The sequence below is a fragment of the Sarcophilus harrisii genome, chromosome 4 (genome assembly GCF_902635505.1).
Source record: "Sarcophilus harrisii chromosome 4, mSarHar1.11, whole genome shotgun sequence".
In the NCBI taxonomy this organism is placed as follows: domain Eukaryota; kingdom Metazoa; phylum Chordata; class Mammalia; order Dasyuromorphia; family Dasyuridae; genus Sarcophilus; species Sarcophilus harrisii.
In genome coordinates, this window is record NC_045429.1 from 130,301,189 (window position 1) to 130,329,062 (window position 27,874).

The window sequence follows — 27,874 nt, forward strand, 5'->3', positions numbered from 1 at the left end:
CTGCAGCCCAGGTATTTTCTGTTTACCATAAATTGATGATATGCTTCTTTGTTGTCTTGTCTTTTCATTATACCAAGTCAATAATAGCTCCAATCTTAATTAATTCTATCTTAATTCAATCTTAAGTAATTCTAAATTACTTAGGCAGGAGATTATCTGTATCCTAGAGACAACTCTATCTTTCTTAGGAATTCTTTCTATTCTCTATATATCCAACCAGTTTATAATTTTTATGACACTTTAAAAAATTCTATACATTCAGCTTTTTAATTGATTAAAATAAATATAAAAATAAACTTAAAAATAAAAAAATAATTGATTAAATAATCACTTTGATTAACAGAATTATAATACAAAGTACAATTCTACTAAGCAGCTTTTTAGTGTGTATTTATTTGTCATAAAAGAACAATCTTTTTTCTTAAATCACTTCAAAAAATGAATGTTACATGCCCATCTAAACCTTTTCTTTCAGTGGTGAATTATTATAAGTGGTTATTTAATGCATTATCACATAATTCTGGTAAATGTCATTATTGTATGCTGAGTGTTTGACTCCATGACCACTGGATTCTTAAATTTGGCCAAATCCCATTCATTTTGTGGTCCAATTGAGTAATGTGATTAAAAGGGTTTTAAAGTTAATTGGAGAATCTTCATTGAAAGCTTTAATATTGAAGCTTTGTTCAGGGGTTGTACATCAAGTACTATAACTTAAAAAGATTTACCTCTTCATTTGATAGATCATTTTTTCCATTTCTAAGTTCCATATTCATGATTCTTTTCCTTTTTCTTTGTAACTTGATAATACAATTATTGGCAACTTTTTTTTACAGCATATCATTTTATCAAAAAATACAACTTTGAAAATACACTTCATCTACTGTTATCTTGAAATTGGCACATAAACTATTGGTAGTTGAAAGTGTAGCTTCTTCTAATTGCCTGTTTCTTCTTATGTATGTATAGAATACATGCACAATTCTTGTCTGTGAAAACCTACATGCCATTAAATGTAATTACCAGTTAAGACTAGGATTCAAATCTTTAATTTTTTCCAAATTAAAAATTACTCTAGATTTAGGGAATCATAAAATATAAATCTAGAGGGAACTTTAGAAAATGCCAAGTTGATTGATCTTGAACTTATAAACTTTTCTGCTTTTTGTCCTAAGTGAAGAAGTTAGGTAAATGATAAGTCTTTACTTATCCCTAGTCTGAGTCCCTGAGAGAGTGAAGAAAGCATTATGCAATTAACTTTTCTCACTCATCAACCCATCTTTTATATGTGAACTAGAAATCTCAGTTTTTTTATAGATTTAAGTCTCTTATTATTCTGAAAATTAGACTTATAAAAGGATCTAGAGTTATTTATTATAGAAGATAATGAAGAGGTTGAGTTTGATTTATGGCCATCTTCTGAGTTTAGTTTGTTTTAGCAGCAGAATGTACTGTGCTGAGATGATATCAGACCAATATGACTGTGTTATAAAATTTTAAAACAGGTTAATTTTGCATAGGCTTCTGCAAAACCATTAAATAATAATGATTTTTAATTAAGTAATTTTGATTCCAAAGATTTTTCAATCCAGAGAGTCTTTCTATTGCTTGTTTCAGTTATTAATTCAACAAGACTTTGAAGTAATTTTACTTAGCTCTTTGAAATTAATTTTACTTAGCTCTTCATTCTGTCTGGAATATTCCACCTTCTAAGTCTGCCTTACAAGACCCATCTTAAGATAGATTTTCTTGCTTTCTAACCAGTTGTGACTTCTCCATTTGTAGAGGTGATATAGATTGAGTGCTGAAGTTGTCATGGATAGAGTACTCAACTTGCAGGGAATTTTGGTTTTGCATCAACAGAGCTCACTAGCTGTGTGAATCTGAGAAAAACACTTAATCTAGTTGAGTCTCTGTTCCCTCATAAGTAAAATCAAAATAATGAAAGCTTGTGCCTGGAGGACCAAATGATACAATAAAATCCTTTGCAAACTCTAAAATGTTACATTAAAAAATTTTTTTTCAGGGAACTAAAATATATTTTCTCTTCTACCTCCCTCCTGGCTTTGTAACAAATTTCATAGTCAAATAAAACATTCACACTTTAGCCAGATCCAAAAATTTCATGCTACATCCTGAATACTCACCTTTTCAGATGGGTAGCCTACTTTGTCAACCGTCTTTTGGCATTATAATTGGCCCTTGTGCTCATGAGAGTTCTTAAATCTTACAAAGAGCTATCAATCAATAAATAAGCATTTATTAAGTGTCTGCTGTGTGCCAGGTGCTGAGGATACAAAGAAGAAATGAAACAATCTTGCTTCCAAGGAGATTTACTCAGTGTATTAATAATGTGAACCATTATTATAATTATTTTTTTCTCTGTATTTATATGATATGCTTTTCACATTCTCTCTTCATCTCTGCTTCCTGGTTTTTCTGTTTTCCTTTAGATCTGAGCTAAAGTCCTACCTTGTGCAAGAAGTATTTCCCAGGCTCTTTTTTTCTAGTACCTTCTCAGTCTTGATTATCTCCAATATATCTAGTCTATACCTTGTTTGAATATAGTGGTTTACCATATTCTCTTCCCCATGAAGTCATGAGTTTTTTGAGCCAGAGCCAGGTCAATTTTTGCCTTTTTTTTTTTTTTTTTTTGAAATCCCCAACACTTAACACAGTATCTGGCACATAGTAGGAACTTAAGTGTTTCTGGACTTAAATGCTTAATTTAGGGATCATTCTACTAGTTTTAATCTCCTAAATTTGATTTAAGCTTTTTTTTTTTTTTTTTTTTTTTTTAAGGCAAATACTATATCTTCTTTGTATCTTTCATTGTACTTGGATAAGTATAGTGGTGTTATTTTTTGTGGGGGGAAGGAGTTCACATAGTAGGACTAACAAATAAATATTTGTTGACTGGAATTGTTAAATTCAAATAGCTGCCACTTGTCATTCTTAGTAATAAAAAAAAAAATTTTTTTTTTGGCTGGCTAAATTGAGAATGGGGCCAAATGAGTAATTTTATGAGCCCAGAAGTAAGTTACTGATCTGTTATAAACCCTGGCCTATATTAATTCAACCTAAAGAAGAACCAGGGATTTGTGTCCCCTAAAATTAGAACATTGACATCCTACTTATTAAACCTAGTGGGCGCATTGTGTTGATTTCCATTGATACTGGATTTAATTGTGGGACATAAGAAGGATTAGTCCCTGGCTTTATCAGGAAACACTGACTTATAAGAAAACTTCTCCAGTTCTTTGAGATTATACTATTGAATTTGATAATAATGGAAAAGGGAAACTGATCTCAAGTACTTAACACTTTTATAACTTTGGCAAGTTACTTAACTTTGTATTTCTATAATGTAAAATGAGCAAAGCAGCAACAGGCTTATCTTGAGGATCAAATGAAATATTTACAAAAGGTCTAAGTAGAGTGCCTGGTACATAGTAGGCATTCTGTAAATACTTATTCTTCCTCCTTCTCCTTATTAATATTTTTAGGCAGCATTTGGTCAGCTCAAAGTTATCTTTGAGAACCCCAAGCAGGAAGTTGTATGCTTAAGCCACACTATTCTCACAGTTTTGGGTTAATATATAAAGAAAAGACTTAATTTTTGTTTTAAAAATAATTTTGCTGAGTAAGAATGTGGTATTCACTTTCATAAACTCCTAGAATGTTAGACCTATCAAGGGATCCCAGAAATGAGGAAGGAGCAGGATATAACTACTAGGATACTGAATTTGGACCCAAGTTCAAATCCCTCCAAACAACATGTAGTAGTTATGTGATCCTGGACAAGTAATTTAATCGCTCATTTTAAAAATGAGAAGGTTGGACTTCATAGCCTTCTAGTTCCCAATTTATGCCCCTTTGATACTTTATTTATAAGGAACATACAGTAGCCCAGAGACGGGACAGGTAATCAATCACATCATTAATAGTAGAGCCAAGATTTAAACTTAGAATTCCTACTTTTCTACTGAGAGAATCCTGGTATGAATAATCAATTTAAAAAAAATGAGATCCTTGAAGTTTATACTATTTTCATAGTAATACATTAGTTGATTATTTTAAAAAATGCTCCTTTCCTATATATCTATGTGAGGCTTGATTCTCCCCCCCCCCCCATATTCCAACTCTTCTTACTAAATCTATTTTCTTTTGGGGAAAAAACTTTTCATTAAAAATTGATAATGTATAATAAATAGCCTAATTGTCATTTTACTGAACTAATAAATATTTTTTAAAAATTATTTTTCAGTTTCTAGTTGGTAAATATTGATAGAAATAACCCATTTAACAGAAAGTTCTTTGGAGTCCTTTTGATTTTGGGGAGTGTACAGAGGTTTGGAGATCAAAATGTTTGTAAAACTGCTGGTTTAAAAACTTGTAACAATCCTGAATACTTTTCTCCAGATATGACTCCAGTTTGCCTATATCCTTCCTAAAATGTAATCCAGGAATAAACACAGATCCAGGTATTGTCGACCTGGACTGAACTTGCACTTTTCTCACATTGAGTATGAGTTTAGTAAAAGTATAAACAAATCTTGAAGGTTTCTTTTTTTTAAATAAAATGTTTGTGATTCCTCTATTCTGTACTTGCATAGCTGGTATTTTTTTTTTTTTTTTGAACCTAGATTTTATGTTTGATGCTCTTTAAGGGTTAAATATAATTATTTAAACCATCTTGTTTTAATCATGATGAAGAAACCTGTTAGTTGGGCACTGTGCTAAGTCCTGAGGATACAAAGAAAGACAAAACCAATTTGTCTCTTAAGGAGCTTATGCTAAATAGAACAGGCCCACAGTGCATGAGTATAAGATAAATATATTGTAAAGGGAAAGTAATATCCAATTGAAGGTATTAGAATTGAGTATAGCAGTGAATGAGGATGGGAAATACCTCTTGCATGGTGAGCTGAGATTTGAGCTGAGTCTTGAAGAAGGCCAGGAAAGCTGGAATGTGCAGGTAAGGTGGAAAGAGTATGACTTTAAAATTATTTCTCCCTTTTCTTTGTCATCTGAACCACCTATTCAGACAAGCCATTTTTGCCTCATAAGAGCATTACAGTAACAGCTTCCTAATGCTGTTACTATTTAAAGACTTCATTTTATGAACCTCTTTGCCCATTCTTTTTGTCTAAGGGTTTTTAAAAATATTTCTGCCTGTAGCAATGCTGAGTAATGCTAATTGTTTTATATCAGCAATATTTGAATCTTAGCTCTTGAGCTCTATGTGAATCTTTCATGAATGTGCTGCTTTTCAAGACAGTTAATTTTCTAATGAGAATGTTATGATAGATTTTACAATGCAGACAGTGGAGAGAATTATTTCTAAAGTTTATCAGATGCAGCTCAGGACCTATTCTAGGGAGATCAGGGGTAGGGAGTAGGGAGGGGTCCTGGCAGCCAAGCAGAAGGCAGAAGGGTAGGAGATGGTGCTATTAGCTGGTATTTAAAAAGATCTGCAATTAGTGAAATGAAAAGCATCTTGGAATGGAGGTTATTTAGCCCAGTCCTCTACCTAAAGAGGATTCCTGTTTATAATAACTCTGAGATATAATCATTTAGCCTCTGTATGAACATTTTCTGTATAGGTACCACAAGTTTCCATAGCATAGATGTTAGTGCCTTTGTCCTGATTAAGGAAAATGTATAGTCTATAATATTATGAAACTTGGAGTCTAGAAATTTTCCCTCTCCATAGGGAGGGGACCTGAGTAATCTGAAAGTAAGAAAAATGGGTGGAATATTTATAGTTATTTATTCCAGAATATTTTCATCATCAGAGCACTAAAGAACTTGGAAATTAAAGAAATCTGAGTATTTTGTGGGAGATACATTATAAGAGATTGGATCAGAAGAGAAATTTAGTTAGTGGAATGGGGAATCAAGTTGGAGAAAATTTGGTGATACCAGTCTTAGAGAAAAAAGCAATCTGGGTAGCCTAGGTGGACTAAGAAGTTTTATAGCCTCATGTCTTCCAGAGGAGAAAAAGTACTACTTTAAGATCAAAATTTAACTGAAAGAAACCTATTTTATTAGTAAAAGCAGGACCAACTGCTTTTACAGACAACTAGTAGATTTTTTACAGACAACTAGTAGATTTGCTTTAGCCATGAGAATTCCAGGAAAGGGGCAGCTAGATGGCAAAGTGAATAGAGCCCTGGAGTCGGGAGGACCCGAGTTCACATCTTCCTAGCTCTGTGACCCTGAGCAAGTCACTTAACTCCAATTATCTAGCCAAAAAAAATTAATAATTCCAAAAAGGTAAAGAAATTAGTTATAATTGTCTTTCAGGCTGAAGCCTGGAGAAGCAAAGAGAGGAACAAATTTTCAGAAGCACAGAATGGAAAGATTTCCTTTAAAAAAATTTTTTTTTAAATCGAGGGCACCCTATCAAGTCTATATGGCCAAAGGATTGAGGGTGAATGTAACTCTTCCTCTGTAGAATGAGGGAGGCAGATTAGATAACTTATGAGGCTCATGACTTTAAAATGTATTTTTGTTTCATCCTCTGATTATTATGGCTAGACCTCCATCAGTAAAGGAGAGGAGACTTGTCAAATTGGGCCCTTATATCAAAGTGTAGAGCTTCCTGCCTGTAGCTTAAGATAAGGACTGTGGAAGTGAATTCACAGAAAGATCTAAGGCACCTCCCTCCTGTGTCTTTGTGCATCTAAATTTTTGACCCCACTTTTAAAACTATATAACATATAACTATTTAAGCAGAATTTGGTTGACAGATTTTAAGGACAAGATCTAGAAAAGTAGAGGAGTCACTCAGAAAAAAAGAGGGTATGATTTCCTGGAGGACCAAGGTTTAGTGAAAGAACAGCTGTGAGCTCTCTTTCTCTTAGAATTTGTTATTATGATTTCTCATGTGTTTGTCTTAGTGATTATTAGTCAAATTCTTAAAACTGCTCCTTTAGGGAGCAGGGAGAAGTATAACAAAAAGGATTTCTGTGTTTTACCTACAACCTAAAGTTTGGAAAGGAGAGGTGATGGCCCGTAGAAACAAGAACTTGCTGCTACTAAAAGCCAGTGGGAGCTCAGGAGTTCTCATGTTATGTACACAGTTAAGTTCTAGTTTTATTGTTGAGAACTTTTTTCTTTATATTGAATCCCAAATCTGTTTTTCCATCCTTAATTCTAATTATATTCTCTAAGACCATATAGATTTAATTCTAATTTCTTTCCCAGATAACAGTCCTTAAAAACAATATTCATAGACAGCCATCTGCTCCCTTCTCCCTTGCCAAGTCTTCTCCAGTTAAAATACCCTACAGGCCAACAGATAGACTCTCTTAAAATAGGGTTTCCAGACCCTTCAAGCAAATTCCCTCTGAAACATCTTGTTGATGTATCTCTTTAAAAACTAAACACAATATTCTAGATGCACTTAACATAGTTTTATCTCATTTAGTCTTAACTAAATACTGTAAGGTAGGTGCTATTATTATAGATATTTTACAGGTGCATAGAGAAATTAACTGATTTTCCCACTAGAGCTAGTTAATGTTTCTGGGAGTACTAGAACTCCCTGAGTATGAGTAAGGCACGGTCTCTATATCCACTACACATCCTAGAGAATAGTGGAACTGTTGCCTCCTTTATATTTCAGTTAATTCAGACAAAAAATAAGTTAACTTAGCTAGTTCATTGTTGATGCATAGTAAGCTCTCAAACTTGTGTCTTTAGGTCTTTTCATAAGCCAGGTTTTTGCCTAACAAATATTTGGGTAGTTTATTTTTGTTATTTGAAATTGAATTTACCACAAATACTATTGTTTGTTATATGCAAAAGAAATGTGCTAGATACAGGGAAAGATATAACATTTAGAGAAGGTAGAATTCCCTACCTTTGTTACATATAGTCTGATGTATTCCTCTTACATTTCATCTTGTTAATTTGGGTCTTTTCTTGTTGGTATCAGATCCTTTCTAATCCTTTTTGTTAGGAGTTCTTCTTCCTTTCTATAGTAGCTTTATGTTTCCTTTGTGTTTTTATACATTTTTACTTATTTGTGCACTTTAGTCTATTTGGCATTTGTGTCTGTGTTCCTGAACAAAATACATGTTTAATCAATGGTTATTGAATTGAATCAATGTTTTTTCAGAGTTTTTCTGCCGACCAATTTGCTAACAGTCCTTTTTAGGGTTATTTGTATTTGGTTATGACTCAATTTGGGATTTCCTTGACACAGATATTGAAGTGGTCTGCTATTTACTTGTCTAGCCTATTTTATTAAAATTTTTTTTTTATTATTAAAACTTTTTATTTCCAAAATAATTTTCAACATTCGCCCTTGCAAAACCTTATGTTTCAAATTTCTTTCCCTTCCTTCCCTCACCCCCTCCCGAGGTGTCAAGTAATCCAATATATGTTAAACATGTATAATTCTTCTTTACATATTTCCACAATTGTCATTGTTCAGTTCCTTTTACAGATGAAGAAATCTAGACAAATAAGCTTCAGTGACTTGCCAGGAGTCACACACTATTAAGTGTCTGAGGCTGGATTTGAATTTGTGTGTTCTTGACTTATGGTCTGGCACTCTATCCAATGTGCCACTTTACTGCCCAGTATATTATCTTAAAATTTGGTAAGCTTGAATGAAAAAAAAAGCATTTATTATTTACTTTATGTCAGTGACCATGCTAGGAGCTGCCTATTGGGTAGAATCTTAAACCTGGAATCAACAAAACTTGAGTTCAAATTATGCCTGAGATACTTTTTGGCTATGTGATTCTGGGCAAGTTGCTTGATCACTATCAACTTCATCTTCCTCATATGACTTTGAGATGATAATAGTGCTCACTTCCCTGGATTGCTGTCAGGATAAAAGGAGACAACATTTGTAAAGTGCTTTGTAGACCTTAAAACACTATATAAATTTTACTTAGTAGTACTAGTCACATTCTAAGCACTCAGTAGGCAAATAGAGAGTTGAATCCTTAAAGGATTTATATCCTAGTAGAGAGAGAGAATTATGGGAATAGTGATCATAAAAGAGTGTGTCTGGACAGTCACAGGACTGTATGACTTTGCCCATCACATTCATTTCTAGATCTCTAAGACCACACTAAAATACTTTCTATGTTTTCAGTCCAAGTATTTGACCAAAAATATTGAAGGGGACATTCTGATATAAAGACAAACTCTTGCAGTATCATCTTTTGGGCTTGACATAGAGGGTGTCACCCACATGTTTTTGATCTGAGAGTTCATTTTGCTTTTCTCAGAGGGATTCATTTTCAGCTCCTCCTTTTTGAACATCTGAGTAGCATTTGCTTGTCTTCATTACTTAGATATCAGACAGTCTCCTTCATTAGTGTTAGATAAAATAATTTTAAAGGGACAATTAGGATCAATGGTGTAATTCAGACATGCTCTTGGGAGGACAACATTTGCAGTGTGGAAGCATCAAATGGGAGAGGTAGATGGGGTTTTCTTAGGTTGGATGCTCACTTTTCCTGTTTGGGTGATTTTTTGGAAGAAACAATTATTTTTTTGATCAATAGAGATGATCTGGAGAGAATCTTGAATAAATCCTGAAGGAAGGAGGAAGAAAAGAAATAAGTGTTTATTAAGTGGCTACTGTGTGCTCCCCACTACTATGGTGTTTGGTTAAGATATATCAGCATTGCTGTTATACTGGCAGCTGGGGCAACATTAATGAAAGGTCTCTTTGTATTAGATTGGTCTTGTGGCTTAGTAACACATTTTTGGGTTGTGAAAGGGCTCAAAGTCAAGAATGTACAAGGACTTGATGACTTCTGAAATTTCTGCTGCCTCTGAGTCCACTTTTCTATTCTAAAACACTCTAATAAGTGGCTATATTTTGTGACAGTAACTTATATGACGCTCTGGAATGGAATTTGTTGATCTCTGCTTTTCCATAGTGTATGACTTTGACAGATCACATGACTTCCCTGTGACTGGAGAAGCACTGGAAATGTCAAAATAGTTGGCAAATATCAGTCTCCCAAAATCAAAGTGGAGAATCAGTCCCCCATTGCTTCCATTAAACTACTAAAGGGTAATCAAAAACAATGATTAGACATTTGGAATATTCAATTTCAAATCAGAGGGGCTGTTAAATTGTAAATAAATATTAATCACTCCTAAAAGCCAAGAGCTCTGCTATTGTCACTTATAAGCTTAATGAAATAGCTTTAAAAATTGAAAAGTCTATGTTAAGACTGTTTATGAATGGTCTTTCCCTGTATTGGAGTCCAATGATGAATCTTCAGACCATGTTGTTTCCTGGATTCAGGTGCCAAGGATTGTGTTCCTGGAGTGTGGGTAATCAGAATTACCATCAAAGGTTTTTTATACCTTTCAGAATACAATAACAAAAGATTAAATCAAAGGCCCCTTTTCCTCACCTCTTACAGGATTTAACTTTGTTCATAAATCTAGAAGATAATAAGTAAATAATTAGAAGCAGGAATGAGTCGCCACAAGTAGACTAGGGAGACCTGTGCATCTGGTAGTATACTTAGATCTGCAGAGTGTAGAGGAGGGAACAAATTGGCCTTCAAATCTAAAGTTGGGAAGAACTTTTGAAATCGTCTAGGCTAACCCTTATTTAATAAGTGATGAAATTGAGTACCAGAAAGGTTATATATATATTTCCAAGCTCAGATAGGTAACAAATAGCAGAGATAGGAGACTTGGGTTGCAATCCCAGCTCTGATTATCACTATGTAACCTTGGACAAATAATCTGACTTCTGATCCTCTCTATCCTCATCTGTAGAAGGGATATCATGTATGATATGCCTCACAGATAAAAGGAAAGTAATCTATAAACTTCAAAGTACTAAATAAATATGAGTTACTGATATAGAAGAGAAGGATTCCAGTTTAACATTTAAGTGTCTTTGGACAAATAAATTAACCTCCTTAATTTTCTCAGTTTTTAAGTCGGGGGATTGAACTAGGTGGCTTGTGAGAATCCTTTTGGTTCTTCATCTATGACTGGAATTTGGTCTGTTTGCTTTCACTCACATACTTACTTATTTCTCTTCTTCCTTTCTTCCCTTTCTTTGTCAATTCTCTTTTTCCTTCCTCTTGTTTTATCTCACATAAATTCTGTCCTTCCTCTTTTCTCTCAGCATACCCTAATAAAAATATAAAACAAGTATAAACAGATTCTACTTTTCCATTTCTTTGAAAGATTTTTGTTTGTCTAACAGATGTTTGACAAAGTCTTCTGATTTCTTTAGTGTTATGTCCTTTTAACTTTAAAATGTTTTTTTTTAAAGTTTGGGTTGTTACTTGTTTGTTTTTTCCTTCAGATTTGTTTACTGGACTTCACTGATAGATAGATTACCAAAGAACCAAGGCTGGGAGTGATTGTGATTTTCATCCAGTCCTTTAATCTTTAGTCTTGTCTCTATTTCCTTAAATGTAAAATGAGGAAATGAGAGCAATTTTTCCAGGATTGTAGTGAGGATCTAAAGTACCAGATACATAATAGGTACTGTGTAAATGTAAATAAACATACAGATTTTTAAAAAATAATTTTAAATTGCCAGAACCCATGCCAGGGTAATTTTTTACAACATTATCCCTTGCACTCATTTCTGTTCTGATTTTTCCCCTCCCTCCCTTCACCCCCTCTCCCAGATGGAAAACAGTCCTATACAAAACATACAGATTTTTACTCATTTATTCTCATTCTTAAAATTCTTATCCATTCATTCATTCTAGAGGCAATGCATTTTCTTTAAGAGTTTTCAAATAAAAACAGTATGATCTAGTGGGGATGCCTTTCATGTATAGCTTGAAGTAGATAACCACAGGGGCAGCTAGGTGGCACAGTGGATAGAGCACCAGCCCTGAAGTCAGGAGGACCTGAGTTCAAATGTGACCTCAGACACTTAATACTTCCTAACTGTGGGACTCTGGACAAAAAAAAAAAAGCTTCCTAGCTGTGTGACCCTAGGCAAGTCACTTAACCCCAATTGTCTCAGCGCAAAAAAAAAAAAAAAAAAAAGGGTGGGGGGAGAAATAGATAACCACTGGGTTCCTTTCCAGTTCCCATATTCTGTGATTCTGTGAACTTGAGGACAGACTCTACTATAGAAAGATTAAATGGATTTGCCCAAAGTCTAGTAAGTGAGAGTGAAAATTAGAATTAGGGTTAATGATGATGATGATACTAATAATAATCACTGACATTACATAGCTTTTTACTCACAATATGTTACTTGATCCATTCAACATCCTTAAAGATATTATACTCATTTCACAGATGCCTTCACAGAGAGCTTAAGTGGTTTTCCTCTGATCACATTGTTAAGTGTCAGAAATAGAATTCAAAGCTAGGTATTTGCTACTTTAAGTTTACCACTGTAGCTTGTTAGATTATATCAAAATCATGAGAGTTGGGAACTGGTTGTGGTATCAAGAGAGCTTGGCCAATAATTGTTCCACTTGTTTATTAATGATGTGTTGAGTTATAATTAATTTGCTCTGCCTCACTTCATTTCAAAGTTTTTATTTTAATAGCCCTACCCACCTTTTCCAGTGTTTAGTTCAGGACTTTTTCTGTTGACTTCCCCTGAGATCACTTCCACATTCTGACCCCTCTTCTTGTTTCTTTCTTTTTTTTTTTTTTTTAAATGAATTAGACATAAATATTTTAAAATGCTTGCTTAAGAAAGTGTTACATTCACTTGAAACTGAAATGCAGTTTTCTAAAGAACAAAAACAAACTCGTACTAAGTCTGTAAAGAGCTGGTGATATTTTCCTTACATTTAATTCTGGTTTTGTGTTTTATAGGCTTTCTCTTGAGTGCCTGGACTGCTCTCCTTTTTCCCCTGAAAAAATTCTCCTAAAGAAGTCCCTACGCACACAAATAAAACCATGGACCTCATTGGGTTTCTGAAGTCTCAGTTCCTGTGCCACTTAATAATTTGCTACATATTCATTGTGTCCGGGCTGATAATAAACACTATTCAGCTCTTCACACTTGTTCTCTGGCCAATCAACAAACAGCTCTTCAGGAAGATCAACTGCAGACTGGCCTATTGCATTTCCAGCCGTAAGATACTTATTTGTTTAATGCTTCTTTTTATTCCTTATTGAATGTTTGCTTTAACTTAAGGGAAGTATTGGGTATATATATATATATAGTTACACTGCTATGTTATTCCCATGGTTTTTTTTAGCCTAAATTAAACTTGAGGAGATCAAGACCTTGGGCTTAGAAGTCTGAGACCTGATTTTGCTTCTTTGTCTTAATATTTTGGGGCTTGGTCTTGATTTCATGTTGATTTTTATCAGAATGGTGATTTCAAATAGCTATTTGATAGACACAATACAAGTTTAGGTTTAATGTATGTATATATGTACACACTTTATGTGTGTATATATATGTATAAAAATTTTGTTTGAGCTCTAGGACTGAAATCCAGAAAATTAACTTTGAGATTTCTAGGTCTCTGCTTTGTGAAGCAAATCCAAATCAGTTTTTGATGGAAACAAGTAGCTTGCTACCCACATGGTTTCTAGATGAGATTAATAAGGATAATCTATGTATGGTAACTGAAAGACAGTATGTATGTGTGTTGTTCATAGATATATATATATATGCATACATATACAATGGTACATTATATATCTATCCATCTGTATGCATGTTTATGAGGACATACTCCAATGTATGCATGTGTTATATGGGCACATGTATGTATTCACACCTGTGCATGTTTTGTGCATATATGTGTGTACATATGTCTGTATATACACAATAAAAAGCAAGTTAAGTGAGGTTAGAGTAGTTTCATCTTTGTATCCTCAGTGCTTAATTAGCACAGTGCTTGCATATAGTAGATAATTAACAAATGCTTATTGAAGTCAAATGAAATGATTTATTATTAAGAGCATTTGAAGGAGAATAAGAATAATTATTATTACTTTTGTGAGGATAAACCAAGATGATGTTTATAAAGTGTTCTGTAAACATTAAGTACCTTGTAAATATATTACTATTATTATTACTAGTCACCTGTAAGATTTTAAACTATAAAGGGATTGTTGGCCCTTTATAGTTTAAAATCTTACAAGGGCTGCTTATTTTCTTTTTTCTTTTTTGTTAGAAATTTTGTTTGAGCTCTGGGGCTGAAATGCAAGAAATCAGCTTTGAGATTTCTAGATTTCTTCTTTGTATAGCAAATCCAAGCCGGTATTTAATGGAAACAAGTAGTTTGCTATCCATGTAGTTTCTAGGTGAGTGGAATAAGAGTAAGCTGGAAAATGATATGGACCACATCTCTAAATGTCTTTTAAAAAATATAAAAGCATAATCATATATATATGCATATTTATGCATGTATAGGTATATGTATATATTTTAAAGTGTATATATATATATATATTCTAAAATTGTCTCGAATAAATCAAAGAAAATATGAATTCTACAGTAGCTAAAATGAATTAGGATTTCAAACCTGGATAATTTTAATGTACTTTATAATATGCATTAACATTGAGAGACTACTCCACAGAGAGCATGTAGGTCCAGGAATTATATATTCAAGAAGGATAAAACAGAAGTGGCCCAAAGATCTGCAAGAGAAAAGAATATTTCTCCCTTTCATCTTACCCATTTTAATTCTCAGGAAAATCTAGAGAAGTGAAAGGATGAGACATGAACAATCACCTGGTTTTTTCTCCACATTTTGTTAAAAAAATTTTTGTTAAATATAAGCCAGATCAAATGGGCCTAGAGAATCCTATCCCCTCACCCCCAACTTCCAAAATGAAGTTCTCTCCTTTTAGGTTTCTCAGCAGCATTAAATCCACTGAGCATCTTGGAATTTTTATTATGAATCCCAAGGTATCCCAATATTATTTTCCAGGCATCACTCTTAGTAATAGGTTATCTGCTCTTTCTTACCACATGAAATAAACTTAAAAGAATATGGTAGTAGAAAAGAAGGCAATTACAGAGTTAGAAAAATAGCTTGAGATGAGTGGAGAGTAATGTGAAGGAAGACTCCTGAAATCTTATCGGGATCACTGATAAGCTCTGGGCTATAGTTTGGAAATTCAGCCAGGAAATCACACCAGAAAAACCACTCCTGAAATCTGGTGTAGATATTCAGTTACTGTTAATTCAACTTTTTCCCCCTCTCCAGAGTAGAGAAGTAAATTGTTTATCTTGTGTTTAATTATGCCTTCTGGAATATGAGTCAGTGTGTATTTTGGAAAATTATCTGCATTAATAATTAGAAGCCAACTTCTCAAGAAAAAAGGTAAAATATACCCTTTAGGTCCACCTTCTGCAGTTACTGGCTGTGACTTTGGATAAATCACTCAACTCCTCTAGCCTTAATATTCTCTGGAATTAAAGTCAGAATATTAGGGTTCATGACACTTCAACACCCTTACTAGGCCTTTGGCACTAGATGAATTCTTGAGCCTGTTTCCTTATCTATAAAATGAAGATGATTGTAATTTGGTCCAAGTTTTGTTTAATTGTGAAGTGTATTCTTTATAAAAACCATCATTCTTGAAGACCATCAAAATCAATTAATTTTCCTTACTCAATTAAGATCCTTTTAGCATGAGTATATTTTCTAGCTAGAGAATTAAGATGTCTAGTGGAGCAAGTGTTAAGAGTCCAGGACTGTTGCATAGGACTTCAGACCCTTTCACTGGAATTCCATTATGTTTAATCACTTTTCCTTAGGTAGAGTTTTATATTTAGAAAACTAGGATTTAAGAAATGAATGAGTCAAGTGAATTGTAGTACAGTTTGGCCAGCAAATTGAGTCAAAAAAACTGAAAATGAAGTTACTATTGACAGTTTTTGTTTAAGCATAGAAAAGATTGTTCAAAAGATTTGGATTTGGTGGCAGGGAATGGAGTGTGTGAGGTGGAGAAGTTATGTTGATAAAACAAAAAGAAGTCAAAGGGTAAAAAATCAAATAAACATGTATACTACACAAAAATCAAATAAACATTTTATATCATACAAATGAAGAAAAGGAAATTCATAAGGGATCAATATATCAGGGAATGATGTTAAAATTAATATGTATCTTTTTTTTAAACTATGCCTAATAAAAATCCCATCATCTTGTAATATAACCAACCATTTTTGGTTCTTTGTATATGGATATGTTTTTTTATATATGTGTGTGTGTCAAGTTTATAATGTCAAGTTTATAATTTTAAAAATTACCATCACCTCCATCCAAAAAATAAAAAAAGGATAGGATTTCATGTCTTTTCTCTGATCCTAGCATAGTGCCTGGCACATAATAGATGATTAATCAATTCTTTTTGGTTGAATGAAGTAAAGTAATTGAGATAGAAAATGGAAACTTTCAAATGTTTCTCCTGGGAGTCATGGTTTCTTTTTTCAAAAAGGAAAAATAAGACATGAAGAATTCAAATATCATTTGTAGGTGGAGCCAAGATGGCAGAATAAAGGCAGGAACTCAAGTATCATTTCTATTTATATCAAAACGTCAAGAATTTGAAGTCAAAGGATATAGGTTCAAATGTTGCCTTGTTACCTATCTCATATATGAGTAATGCTCATATTACTCAATGTGGTCAAATCATTTAATCTCTGTAAGTAGCAGTTTTCCTCATTAAATAAATGAGTGGATTGCACCATATGATCTCAGAAGTACCTCCTACTATATTGTCTATTTCTCAGTGGATTTTTCCATTTCAGTAACAATTCTCTTAGTCTTAGACCTTTTCTTTACTTGTTTTTTTTATAAATTTAAATTTTTTTTCCTGCACCTTCTCTCCCCTCTTCCAAATGTAACAATTCAGTTATCAGTATGATCAGTAAACACACCAATTGTTAACTCTGTAACTAATTAAAGGTGGAGGATATGTCATTTTATTCTTTCTTCCTTAATTTTCTTTTGGACTTTTGGCTCTTAGTGATTATCAAGGTAAGACAGCAACTAGGAGTGCCTACCTACCCTCTGAACACTCCCATCGCCCTTCTTGCAGTTTAAGTTAATCTGTCAAAACAGACATAAATACAGGGCACCATCTCTACAAATCTTAGTGTTTTTATAGAGCCTTGAAGTGCTTGTCTGTTCTTTTTTTATTTTTCTCAAAGGTCTGGAAATATGGTAACCCTCTAATTATCAACTATAACAGGCAGCTGTAAAAGGGAGCACTTCAAGACCAACCAGTTATTTGTCCTTTACTCTGTCAAACCTGACTTGATGATACCATCAGAGAGCCAGAATAATCCAGGCTGTGGCTCTCAGTTAATCTTTGGCCTCCCTGGAAACTCCTGGGGAGTTATAGGATTTATCTTTCAGAGATAACTTCAGAGTTAGTAGAAGTAAGTAACTGACCTGTTCATTTTACACAGTCCCGTGGCTTCTTTCTGTCATCATGAGCCTTTTCTACATGAAAAGTTCAATGATAATGGATTGTAGCTTTTAATAAGCTTTTAAGGCACTTTTTCATTCTGAGGCCTTGGGTGACAATTGTGGCAGGCCTCTGCTGAACTAGTTAGCAAAGAGCTTCATTCTGGGAACAAATTGTTCCAAACTTCTGAGATAACTGACCTGGACCAGGAATTGTTTTCTATGCATTTAGTTAAGCCCTGAGGATACCAATTTATTTGTCATTGAGGGCAGTGAACTGGATAAGTAATACCTATGGGAACTATTAAGTGATACTAACATTTCAAAGGCATAGAAGAGCAAAGGAAAAATGAGAGTATAAAAAGAAAGCAGCCAGAACATATGAGGGAACAGTAAAGAAATCAGAGAGCTAATGAGAGATGAATGCTGATTCTTGGTAGCTGTGTCTTAAGTTATAACATACTCATTAATAAGAAATCAACCTGGCAAATATTTATTAGGTGCCTACTATGAGGAGAATACTTTGTTAGGTCTACTATAGGTGAACAAAGAAATAAGATAGGTCTTTGTCCTCACTGAGTTTGTAGATCTAGAGCTTGGAGAAACATTAGAGACCACCTAGTCCATTCATTTTAAGGAACTGAAGAAAGAATGAATCAATGAGGAAAGCATGTATATAGCTCTTACTATGTATAAAACAGGACAGTGGATGGAATACTGAGCCTGAAGACCTGAAAACTCATCTTCCAGAGTTCAAATATAGCTTTAGACACTAGTTGTGTGATCCTGGTCAAGTCATTTAAGCCCATCTGTTTTAGTTTCCCCATTTGTGCTGGAGAAGGAAATGGCAAACCATTCCAGTATCTTTGCCAAGAAAACCCCAAATGGGGTCACAAAGAGTCTGACAGAAGATGGTTTTTTTATCTCAAAGAGCTCACATTCTAACAGGGGAGATAACATATAAGGAAAGTTTCATTAGCAGGATGGTAAACTCTTACCTTGGGTTCCAAAGCTGTTAGGGTGCAGCTTTAAAGTCAATGTCAATGCCTCTTATTTAATGGTATTTTAAATGATAAAAATCAGATTGGTTTTCTCACTTTGAACAGTGTGAGAGTGTCAGTGACTCTCTCCATCACCTTTTCATTGGAACTGGCCAAAATGAAGGGGTAAGTATTCTTGAATTGCTTCAGTTTATACTATTAAAAAACAAAATCTCAGGCAACATTTCCAAAGACCAAGAAATTTTATTCTATAAAATAAGAGTTAATGTTTAAGATCAGTGATATAGAAAAAAAAATAGTCTCTTGGTAACTATAGTAAAAATTAGAGCTTTGAAAATCTAAAATTATCACATATTTTCCTCAAGTGAACAAATGAACTTGAGTGACATGCAGTCTAGAGAATCACTCTCTTAAAGTTTATTATAGATAAAAAGGAGTTTCCTCTCTTAGTCAGAAAGCTATTTCAATAGCTAGGAACCCCCTACTGAAACCTGAACAAAATACTGCACTTACAGAAATAGCATTGCAAACAGGAAGTCAGAAATAAAAGAAATTAGATTAGAATTAGCTGAATTTATTCAGACAGGACAGGTGAGTGATGTTGTACTGTTGAAAATTTTGTGCCAATTCTCTAAAAGTACCAGAGATCTGCCTTCTGCCTTTCCCATTCCTCCCCCCCCCCCACTTGTCATTTTGAAAATAGATAAAATTTGAGATTGATAGATTTGGTTGGGGGAGATTGTGGTGAAGAGGGTGGTGGGATCAGGGAATTAGGCAGAAAGGGAAGAAGGTACAGACACTTGGAAGGTAGAGCTTCTAGAGAGGCACTAGGGAGAATAGCTTTTCTCTTTGGAGTATATCTATCATCTCATCTGCTCAAATGGGCAGCCTTCTCAAACCTTTTATCTGTAATCTTGTTTTTGTTGTTTAGTATTTGAAGAGAGGATTGAATCCTTTCACCCACGGATTTTGAGGCTCTTTCAGTCATTTTGTCTTCTTTCTTTACTGTGCCTCTTTCTTTAACTGTAAAGAGGAGATTGGATACAGGGAATTCACCACAGCAGCCCTCCATTATCAAGCACTTTTTTCTCCATGTTTTTCCCTAGCTCCCTCTTAATCCCCAAAGTGGGGGGAGGCTTTTCTCACAATCCCTACAAAAGAAAAACAAAACATTGCAACAAAAAAGCATTCTCATAGCTTCTCATATTGGTCTTGTCCAAAACTGACTCATTCTGAATAATGAGTCCATCACTCTCATTCAGAAGATAGGTAGCATTTTTCATCTTTAATTTTCTGCATTTGTGGTTATGGGCAGAGCAGTGGATACAGCTCTGGGCTTGTAGTCAAAAAACTCTGGCTTCAAATTTGGCCTCAGCCATTTACTAGCTGTGTGATCTCTAATTTAAGGCACTTAATCCTGTTTGCCTCAGTTTCCCCATCTGTAACAAATCAGATGGAGAAGAAATGCCAAACTACTCCAATATCTTTGCCAGGGAAATCCTAGATGAGATCATGAAGAGTTGGATAAGACTGAAAAAACTGAATAATCAACAACAAAAATTTGTGTTTAATCATTGCGGGGATCAGAATTCTAAAGTCTTTTAGAATTGTTAGTTTTTGCAGTATTGATGTTATAGTGAAAATTATTCTCTGGTTCTTTTCACTTTACTCTGAGTTTTATATATGCCTTGAATTTCTTTAAAACCTCTTTGTTTATTTCTTACTACATCTGTAGTATGATATAACTTTTGAGTAAAATAATCCTTGAAAAGATGTTTGAAAAAAGAAAAAAAAAATATATATATTTAAAGTATGCTTTGAGACACAATAAGTCTCATATAAGAGACAGAAAAATCATATGAAGAAGAAAATGAGATTTCATTGTTTCTTTTTTAATTTCCATGAAGCTAAATATTGATTTTTAAATTGAAATTTAAGTAAAAAAACCAGCATAAAACTTCTACCACAAATTTCCTTGGCAAGTTCCTTCATTTCAGTTTTCTTATCCCCTAACATGAAGTAGGCAGATAAGACTGAAGGAGGTAATTTCTAAGGTGTATTTCAGCTCAAAAATTCAGTGGTAATGATAATAACTAGCATTTACATAGTCCTTAAATTTACAAAACACCTAGTAAATACTTGATTTAATCCTCACAATAACTCTAGGAAATAGAACTATTATCTTCATTTTAGAAATAAGGAAACTAAAGTAGTAATCATTGATAAATAATTTGTCCAGTGTTAGCCAGCTGGTAAATGTTTAGCCAGGACTTCTTGATACTAAGGCTAATATTTTATACATTGCACCATTTAGCTGTATTGAGTATATGGATTTGTGATTTTAAACTTTTTTATACTTCCTCACCCCATCTATATAGAAAGGGTCTTTGCACAATCATTAATATACCTTTATCAAGTTATCATTTATATACTAACAGAAATAGAATTGAAGATTGTTCATTTAATTCAATTCATTCAATATTTGAGTATTCTGGGGCAAGTGCTAGAAACTATATACCATGAAATATGGATATGGAAATAGAAAGTTCTAATCTTATAGCTTTTATAATCTAGCTTAACAAAAAAAACCAAACCTGCAAGAGAATTCAACAGAAACTCTTTTTAGCCAAGAAAATCCATTTATCAATAGCAAAATAGAAACCAATAGAAATCAAAATCCATACATATAATGTGTCTATAGATACACACACATATACATGTATATACATATATTAATAGAAATGAGATAATATAGAGTGAAAGAGCTCTCCAAATGGAAATGAAATAACTCACATCAACTAAGAGAGTTCTGGATTTCATCCAAGGCAAATTCCTCAAAGTCTTTACTGTTGCAAGCTGGGAATAGGGACATAAATGTTTCTTTCAGCAAACTGAAGTCGAGTTGCTCTCAGCCTTTCCTCTTTTTTTCTTTTTTTTTTAAATATTGGAATTTTACTTTTATATGAGTGTTATAAATACATGTAGATTTTTATAGACATATAGACTTTTGGTGTTTACTCGTTTCAATCAAGTCTGACCCTTCGTGATCCCATTTAGGATTTTTTTGGCAAAGATATTGGAATGGTTTGCATTTGTCTTTTCAGCTCATTTTGCAGATGAGGAAATTTAGGCAAACGAGGTTAAATGACTTGCTCAAAGCCATAGAGCTAGCAAGTATCTAAAGCCAGATTTGATCTCAGGAAGATGTCTTCTTGACCCCATCCCCAGAACTCTTATATTCTTTGCCGCCTAGCTGCCCCTAGATTTTACTCATCTTTGTATAGTGTTTTATTTCCCCCCAGTAACACATAAAAACAATTTAAACATTCATTTTAAAAACTCAAGTTCCAAATTCTCTCCCTCCCCGCCTCCTCATCCCACTATTGCAAGCAATTCAATATAAGTTATTCATGTGTAGTCATGCAAAACATTTCCATAATAATCATGTTATGAAAGAAAGCATAGAAAGCAACTTCTACCCCAATAAAAACCCAAACCAAAAACCAATGCTCAAGAAAAAAAAAAAATATATATATATATATATTTTTAAAGTACGCTTCAGTCTGTGTTCAGGCATCATCAGTTCTTTATCTGGATAGGGATAGCATTTTTCATCATAAATCCTTTAGACTAGTGTTGAATTATTGGATTGCTGAGAATAGATAATTCACAGCTAATATCTCAACAATATTGCTGCTACTTTGTACATAGTACATTTCACTTTGTGTCAGCTCATAGAAGCTCATAGAGCAGTGTCCTGCTCATCACTTCTTATAGCATAATAGTATTCCATCCCAATCGCACGATTTACTCAGCTATTCCTCAGTTGAAGGGTGGGTGTCCCCTCAATTTCTAATACTTTGCCTCCAGAAAAGAACTGTTATAAATATTTTCATACATATAGGTCCTTGTAATGGGCTGAGGTTTGAGTTGATGCACTGAGGTCCCAAGTAAGTGAGGCTAAATAGTAATTGAACTATACTCTATTAATATACATGATTGGATAAAGAATGGTCCCTGCCTACTCTCTGTGCAAGTCCTGATGTGTTGTATAGGAAATGACGATTTTGGTGGGTGGAGACAGAGAGACAGGAAGAGAAGCTGGGAGATTGGCTTGGGTTCCATGCTAGCAGCTGCTGGTCGTGTGGCTTCTGGTCTAGCTAGCTTCTTGACTCAGCTACACACATTGCTATTGCCCATTCTCTTCTACCTCCAATCTTTCTTCACTGAGAATAAAAACTGAGGACTTTACCCTAACCTGAATTCCTGACTCCGGCTGATTTTAAAATAGCAGTCTTCACAGTTCTTTTCCTTTTTTTCCTTTCTTCTTTTTAATCTCTTTTAGCATACAGACCCAGTGGTGGTATTGCTGGGTGAAAGGGCATCCCTGGTTTTAGATCCCTTTGGGCATAGTTCCAAATTATTCTACAGTATGGTTGAATCGGGTCATTTTACCAATAGTGCATCAATAATTCATTTGTCCCACTTCCCCTCTAAAATTTGTTATTTTCCTTCAAATATACTTCTAGGGTCCTGTAAATTCTCAGTTCTTCCAATGTGGTATGATCTAAGGAGATGTGAGTTTACTATTCTCTTGGCCTGTGCTCTGGTCTGTGAGCAAGCCCAAGTACTCTTTTATGCCCTGGAACTGTGGGAAGCTCCCCATTCCACTGCAATTGCAAGCTCTGGTATGCTAATGTTTCTCCTTGCTCTTGGGACTGTCACTCAGTACTGCAACCAGCAGCGAAGTACGGTCAAAGCAGCAGAGTCCTGCCTCAGTGTTAGGAAAGAGACCCATATAATCTCCTTCTGACCAGTTGTTTGACAACCCTCCCCGCCCTTACCCCATCTGTGGCCTGAGAGCTGCTGCTGCCGCCACTGCTTATCTAGTGGCCCCCAAGTCTCACTTCTGGTTTGCTGGGAGTATGCTGGAGCATCCTGCACTGGACTGTACTCCCCTGTGACTCTGGGATGACAGAGCTTTCCTCTCCATCTTCCAAGTTGTCCTGGGTTGGAAAATTGTTTCACTTCATTTTTTTTTTTTTTTTGTGAGTTTTACCACTCTAAAATTTGACAAGTCATTATTTAAAGGAATTTGGAGAGGTTTGGAGGAGAGCTCTGGAGAGTCCCTGCCTTTACTGTGCCATCTTGGTTCTTCCTCTTAATTGAAACTCTTGAAGAATACTAGAAACTTCAATAAGTTATGGAGGGCCATTAGAAAAAAATGGATAATTAAAATGTTCCTAAAGGGGAATGATATAATGGAAATGGTATTTTGAGTGATTAGTTTTTGTTGGATGGTAACCTGTAACCAATTAAAAAAATATAATATAATGAAATGAGAAATGAGAAGAAATGCATACAAGATAGTCTGTGTGTTTCTCTATGGCTCTTCTTTTCTTTTTTCCACAGAGAGCAATCAATCAATCATTCAAGAAGAACACATTAAACATTAAAGATATCAGGCACTTTCTAAGCATACTATTCTTAGACTGTACTGTGACCAAAAGGAAAAGAAAAGAAACAATTACTGATCTTCAGCTGCTTACATGTTGATTGTAAAAGATAGAGGACTTTAAAGTTAAAAGTTGTGATGAGATATAACCCTCTTTTCCATAGCAGAGAAAAAAAGAACACTTTTGCCCATTAGGATTCAGTCTGGTAGATTTTCTAGATGTTTGGAATAGAACTTTCCATGCAGTTTCCTATAGTTTTGATATCTTGGCTCTGCCTTTCTTGGTTTGTATAAGTCTTTCCGTGGTTCTTTGGTATCAGTTATTTTTATTTTTTTATTTTTTGGTAGCACTGTAATTTTCTGTTACATTCTTATACCACAGTTTGTCATCTATTTCCCAAATAACAGGCATTCCCCTAGTTTCTAATGTTTTTGTCATCACAGAAAGAGCTGTTATGTTTTTGTAAATATAGTATCTTTCAACATAGTCTAAAGGGAATATTCTCAGTACCTAGACTTGAGTTCCGTGAGTTATTGTCCTTCAATCTCAGTTTTTCCTCTTTTAAATGAGACATTTGTGTTAAGTGATCACTGAAGTCCCTTAGAAGGAGCTATAAAAACCATGAGATCTTTTCATCTTCTGCACTGATAGTTCTTCCTTTAGATTTTGAAACTTCCAGTTATAATGTGAACTCGTTTAGATCTGAGACTAGGCCAATTTTCTGTTTCTATACCCAATGATTAGCATGTTCTTTGCACTAATGAGCACTTAATAAGTGCTTTTCCATGTAAATTAAAACAGCTCTGAGATACTATATATTTATCAGATTGGTGAAAATGAGAAATGTTGGAGGAGAGATAAAAAAACTGAGACACTAATCCAGTGTTGGTAGAGTTGTGAACTGATCTCACTATTCTGGAGAAAGTCATATGCAGTAACAGCAATATTGCATGACGGAACTGTGAATGATTTAGCTATTCTTAGCAATACCATGACCTAAGACAATCCCAAAGGACTTGTGATGAAAAATATAATCCGCTTCCAGATAAAGAGCATGTGTTGTCTGAATGCAGACTGAAGGTTCCTCCCTCCCTCCTTTCCTTCCTTCCTCCCTTCCTCCCTCCCTTCTTTCCTTCCTTCCTTCCTTCCTTTCTTCCTTCCCAAAATGACTAATACAGAAATATTTTATATGATTGCACTTGTGTAACCTATATCAGAATGTTTACTATTGAAGGGAGGGGAGAGGAAGGGATAGAATTTGGAACTCAAAATTTTAAAAATTATTTTTCCACATAATTGGGGGAGAAATAAAATACTTTTTAAAAGAAAGCAATTCATAGATGATATTCATATCAATTCAAGAAAGTGGGGGGAAAATTAAATCTTTTCTATTCACTCTTTCGCTTATTCATCTTAACTCTAAATCCTTTGGCCCCACTGAGAGTCCACTGTGATGAAATCATGTCTTTGGAAATATTGATGTGATATTAATAAATCCCCTTGCTGTACTCTTTTTTCTTCTATACTCACTTCCTGTTGGATGCTAGGTGGCAGTCCTCCTCCCCAAACAGAGGCTTTTGCACATGTTATCAAATAAAATAATGTAGGGAAAGCATTTTGGAGACCTTAGAGTATTTTCTAAATGTCAGTTTTGTTATGTCATAACACTTTGAAAACATATGACAGAGTTTGATGACAGGATTTGAATGTACCCATTCTTGAGAAGTTTTTAAAATACATTGGGAGCGAGTGGAATGACTAGACAACTTACTAAGCACACTGAGTTTCTTTCAAGAAAGAATTGTAACTATTTTATAGATTGTCATGATCTTCATTTAATATCAAGAAATAATCTATTTTAGGAATTTCTCTAAAAATGTGCAGTATATTATTAGGTTCTGACAAATTTCTAATAGAATAATTAGGGAGGTTTCTAACTTTCCCCCTTTTTCTAGTATGTGCACTAAGGAAATGAGAAATTAAAGACTGCAAATGTGATACTGAATTCAGTGAACAGATGCTTGGCTTAAAGCCCATTGCTTTGGTTGTTGATATGGTTTATAAATAAATTAATTTCTGTGCAAAATTGCCTATTTGTTTTTGGATTTCCCCTACCCCAGAAAGCATTGAATTACCCTTGCAGCTTAAGTTACTCTTTTCATATTGAATCACAAAATTTGACTTCAGAACATTGTATTAATGTGGTGTTTTTATTTCCAAGAATACAGCTTGGGTTTCAGGGTGTGACTATAGAAGGTTGAGTTTCACAGTTAGAAGCAAAAGGAAATTCGCTTGGACAAAATTCATGTTCATAAATGAATATAATACTTGGGGTGGGGGGGAGAGAAAAGATGGTAGATTGGTTCCATTCCATAGGCTTTCATCTTTGTCTGAAAAGTTTTTAAGAATCTAAGTGCCCTGATTTGATTTTAAAAGCACTTATTTCAGTGTGAAGGAAGTAGGAAGAACCCTAAAATGTGGGTCAGAAGTTGCCCTGCTGCTAATTGGCATCATGTTCTGTGGCAAGTCACATGATCTTTTTAGGTCTCCACTTAGAGAATTCTAAAATTATTACAATTTCATATATATAGGAACCAATTTATACCTTTTATGTCTTTGTAATTTGGTTGCACCATTTACTTTTCTACAGCGCTTTAAAACAGAATTAAAATACTTATATAATATTCAAGTGCTATATATATTTTGGAATCTTTTTAGGAGTTTGATTTTTTTCCATGCATTTTTGATTTGGTAAACTTGATTTTGTCTGTCAGTTAATAAATATCAAGTACACACAACATGCCATATCCCTTGATGAGAATACAGAGAAGGTAAAAGACTCTGCTCCCTAAGAGCCAACATTCTAATGCACGCACATACACACACATGTTCTATATGGAATAAATTGAAAAGAATCAACAGAGAAAAGGCTCTAGAATTAAGAAGAATCGGGAAAAGCTTCTGTTGGTGCTAACTTGAAAGAAATCGGGAAAGCCAGGAAACAGTGATGAAGAAGGGGAGTAGTCCAAAAAGAGAGGGATAGCCAGCAACAATGATTGGAGTCTAGAGGGGGAATATCATTAGATTGAAGAGTATGTGTTTGGTGTTTGAATTGTAAGAAGACTAGAAGGACACAAATTATGAAAGACTTTGAATGCAAATGGAGACTTTTATATTTAATTATGGTTTATTATTTATGGTAATTATGGTAAAGGGAACTACTAGAGTTTGAGAAGAGAAGGATATGTGGTGGGAGTTACCTTTTCAGGAAGATCACTTTGACTGCTAAGTGGAGGATAGACTGATATAAGGAGAAATTGGGGGCAGGAAGAACCAGAAAGCTCTTGGAATAGTCCAGGCATGTGGTGTTGAGGGAATGCATCAGGATGGTGGCAGTATCAGAGAAGAGAAGGGATATATGTGAAAGATAATTAACATGTAAAATCAACAGGCTTTAGCCACAAATTGGATATGACAAGTGAGAGTGAAGGTATAATATCAAGGAAAGGTATCTGTTAGAAATAAAGCAGAGTCAGCAGTGATAGGAAATAAAAGATAAAAGATGTGCAAACATAATAATAATCTTCAGAAGTAGAGTTTATTTTTATTTTTTATTAAAGCTTTTTATCTTTCAAAACATATGAATAGATAATTCTGCAACATTAGCCCTTGCAAAACCTTGTGTTCCAGTTTCCTCCCCCTTCTCCCACTTCTCCTCCTCTAGATGGCAAGTAGTCTAATATATGTTAAATATGATAGGAGTAGAGTTTATTAGAAAAATAAAAGCAGAGGCTATAATTATGATCTCAAACAAAATTAAAGCTAAAATTGATTTAATTATAAGAGAAAAATAGAAAAACTATGCTCTGTGTAAGCCATATCACTATTTAAAATAACTGGATAGAGAGGATGAGCTTGAGAATGTCACCTCAATTTCAAGCTTGAGTAACTGAGGGGATGGTGATGCCCTCAATAGTAATAGGGACTGAAAAAAGAAAACAAACAAGACTAAACAACAATAAAAACCTCTAAAGGAGGCAGC

At 34.2% G+C, this 27,874-nt stretch overlaps 1 protein-coding gene across 2 annotated transcripts in view; it reads left to right on the forward strand.

Moving 5' to 3' along the window:
* Window positions 1–27,874, forward strand: part of AGPAT4 (1-acylglycerol-3-phosphate O-acyltransferase 4) — a 186,353-nt gene that overhangs the window by 65,542 nt on the left and 92,937 nt on the right. For both annotated transcript variants that reach the window (XM_023503319.2, XM_003769595.4), the window contains exon 2: window positions 12,805–13,066. In XM_023503319.2, coding sequence (XP_023359087.1) covers window positions 12,889–13,066 — 178 coding nt within the window. In that variant the 5' untranslated portion in view covers window positions 12,805–12,888. The remainder of the gene's footprint in view (window positions 1–12,804; window positions 13,067–27,874) is intronic.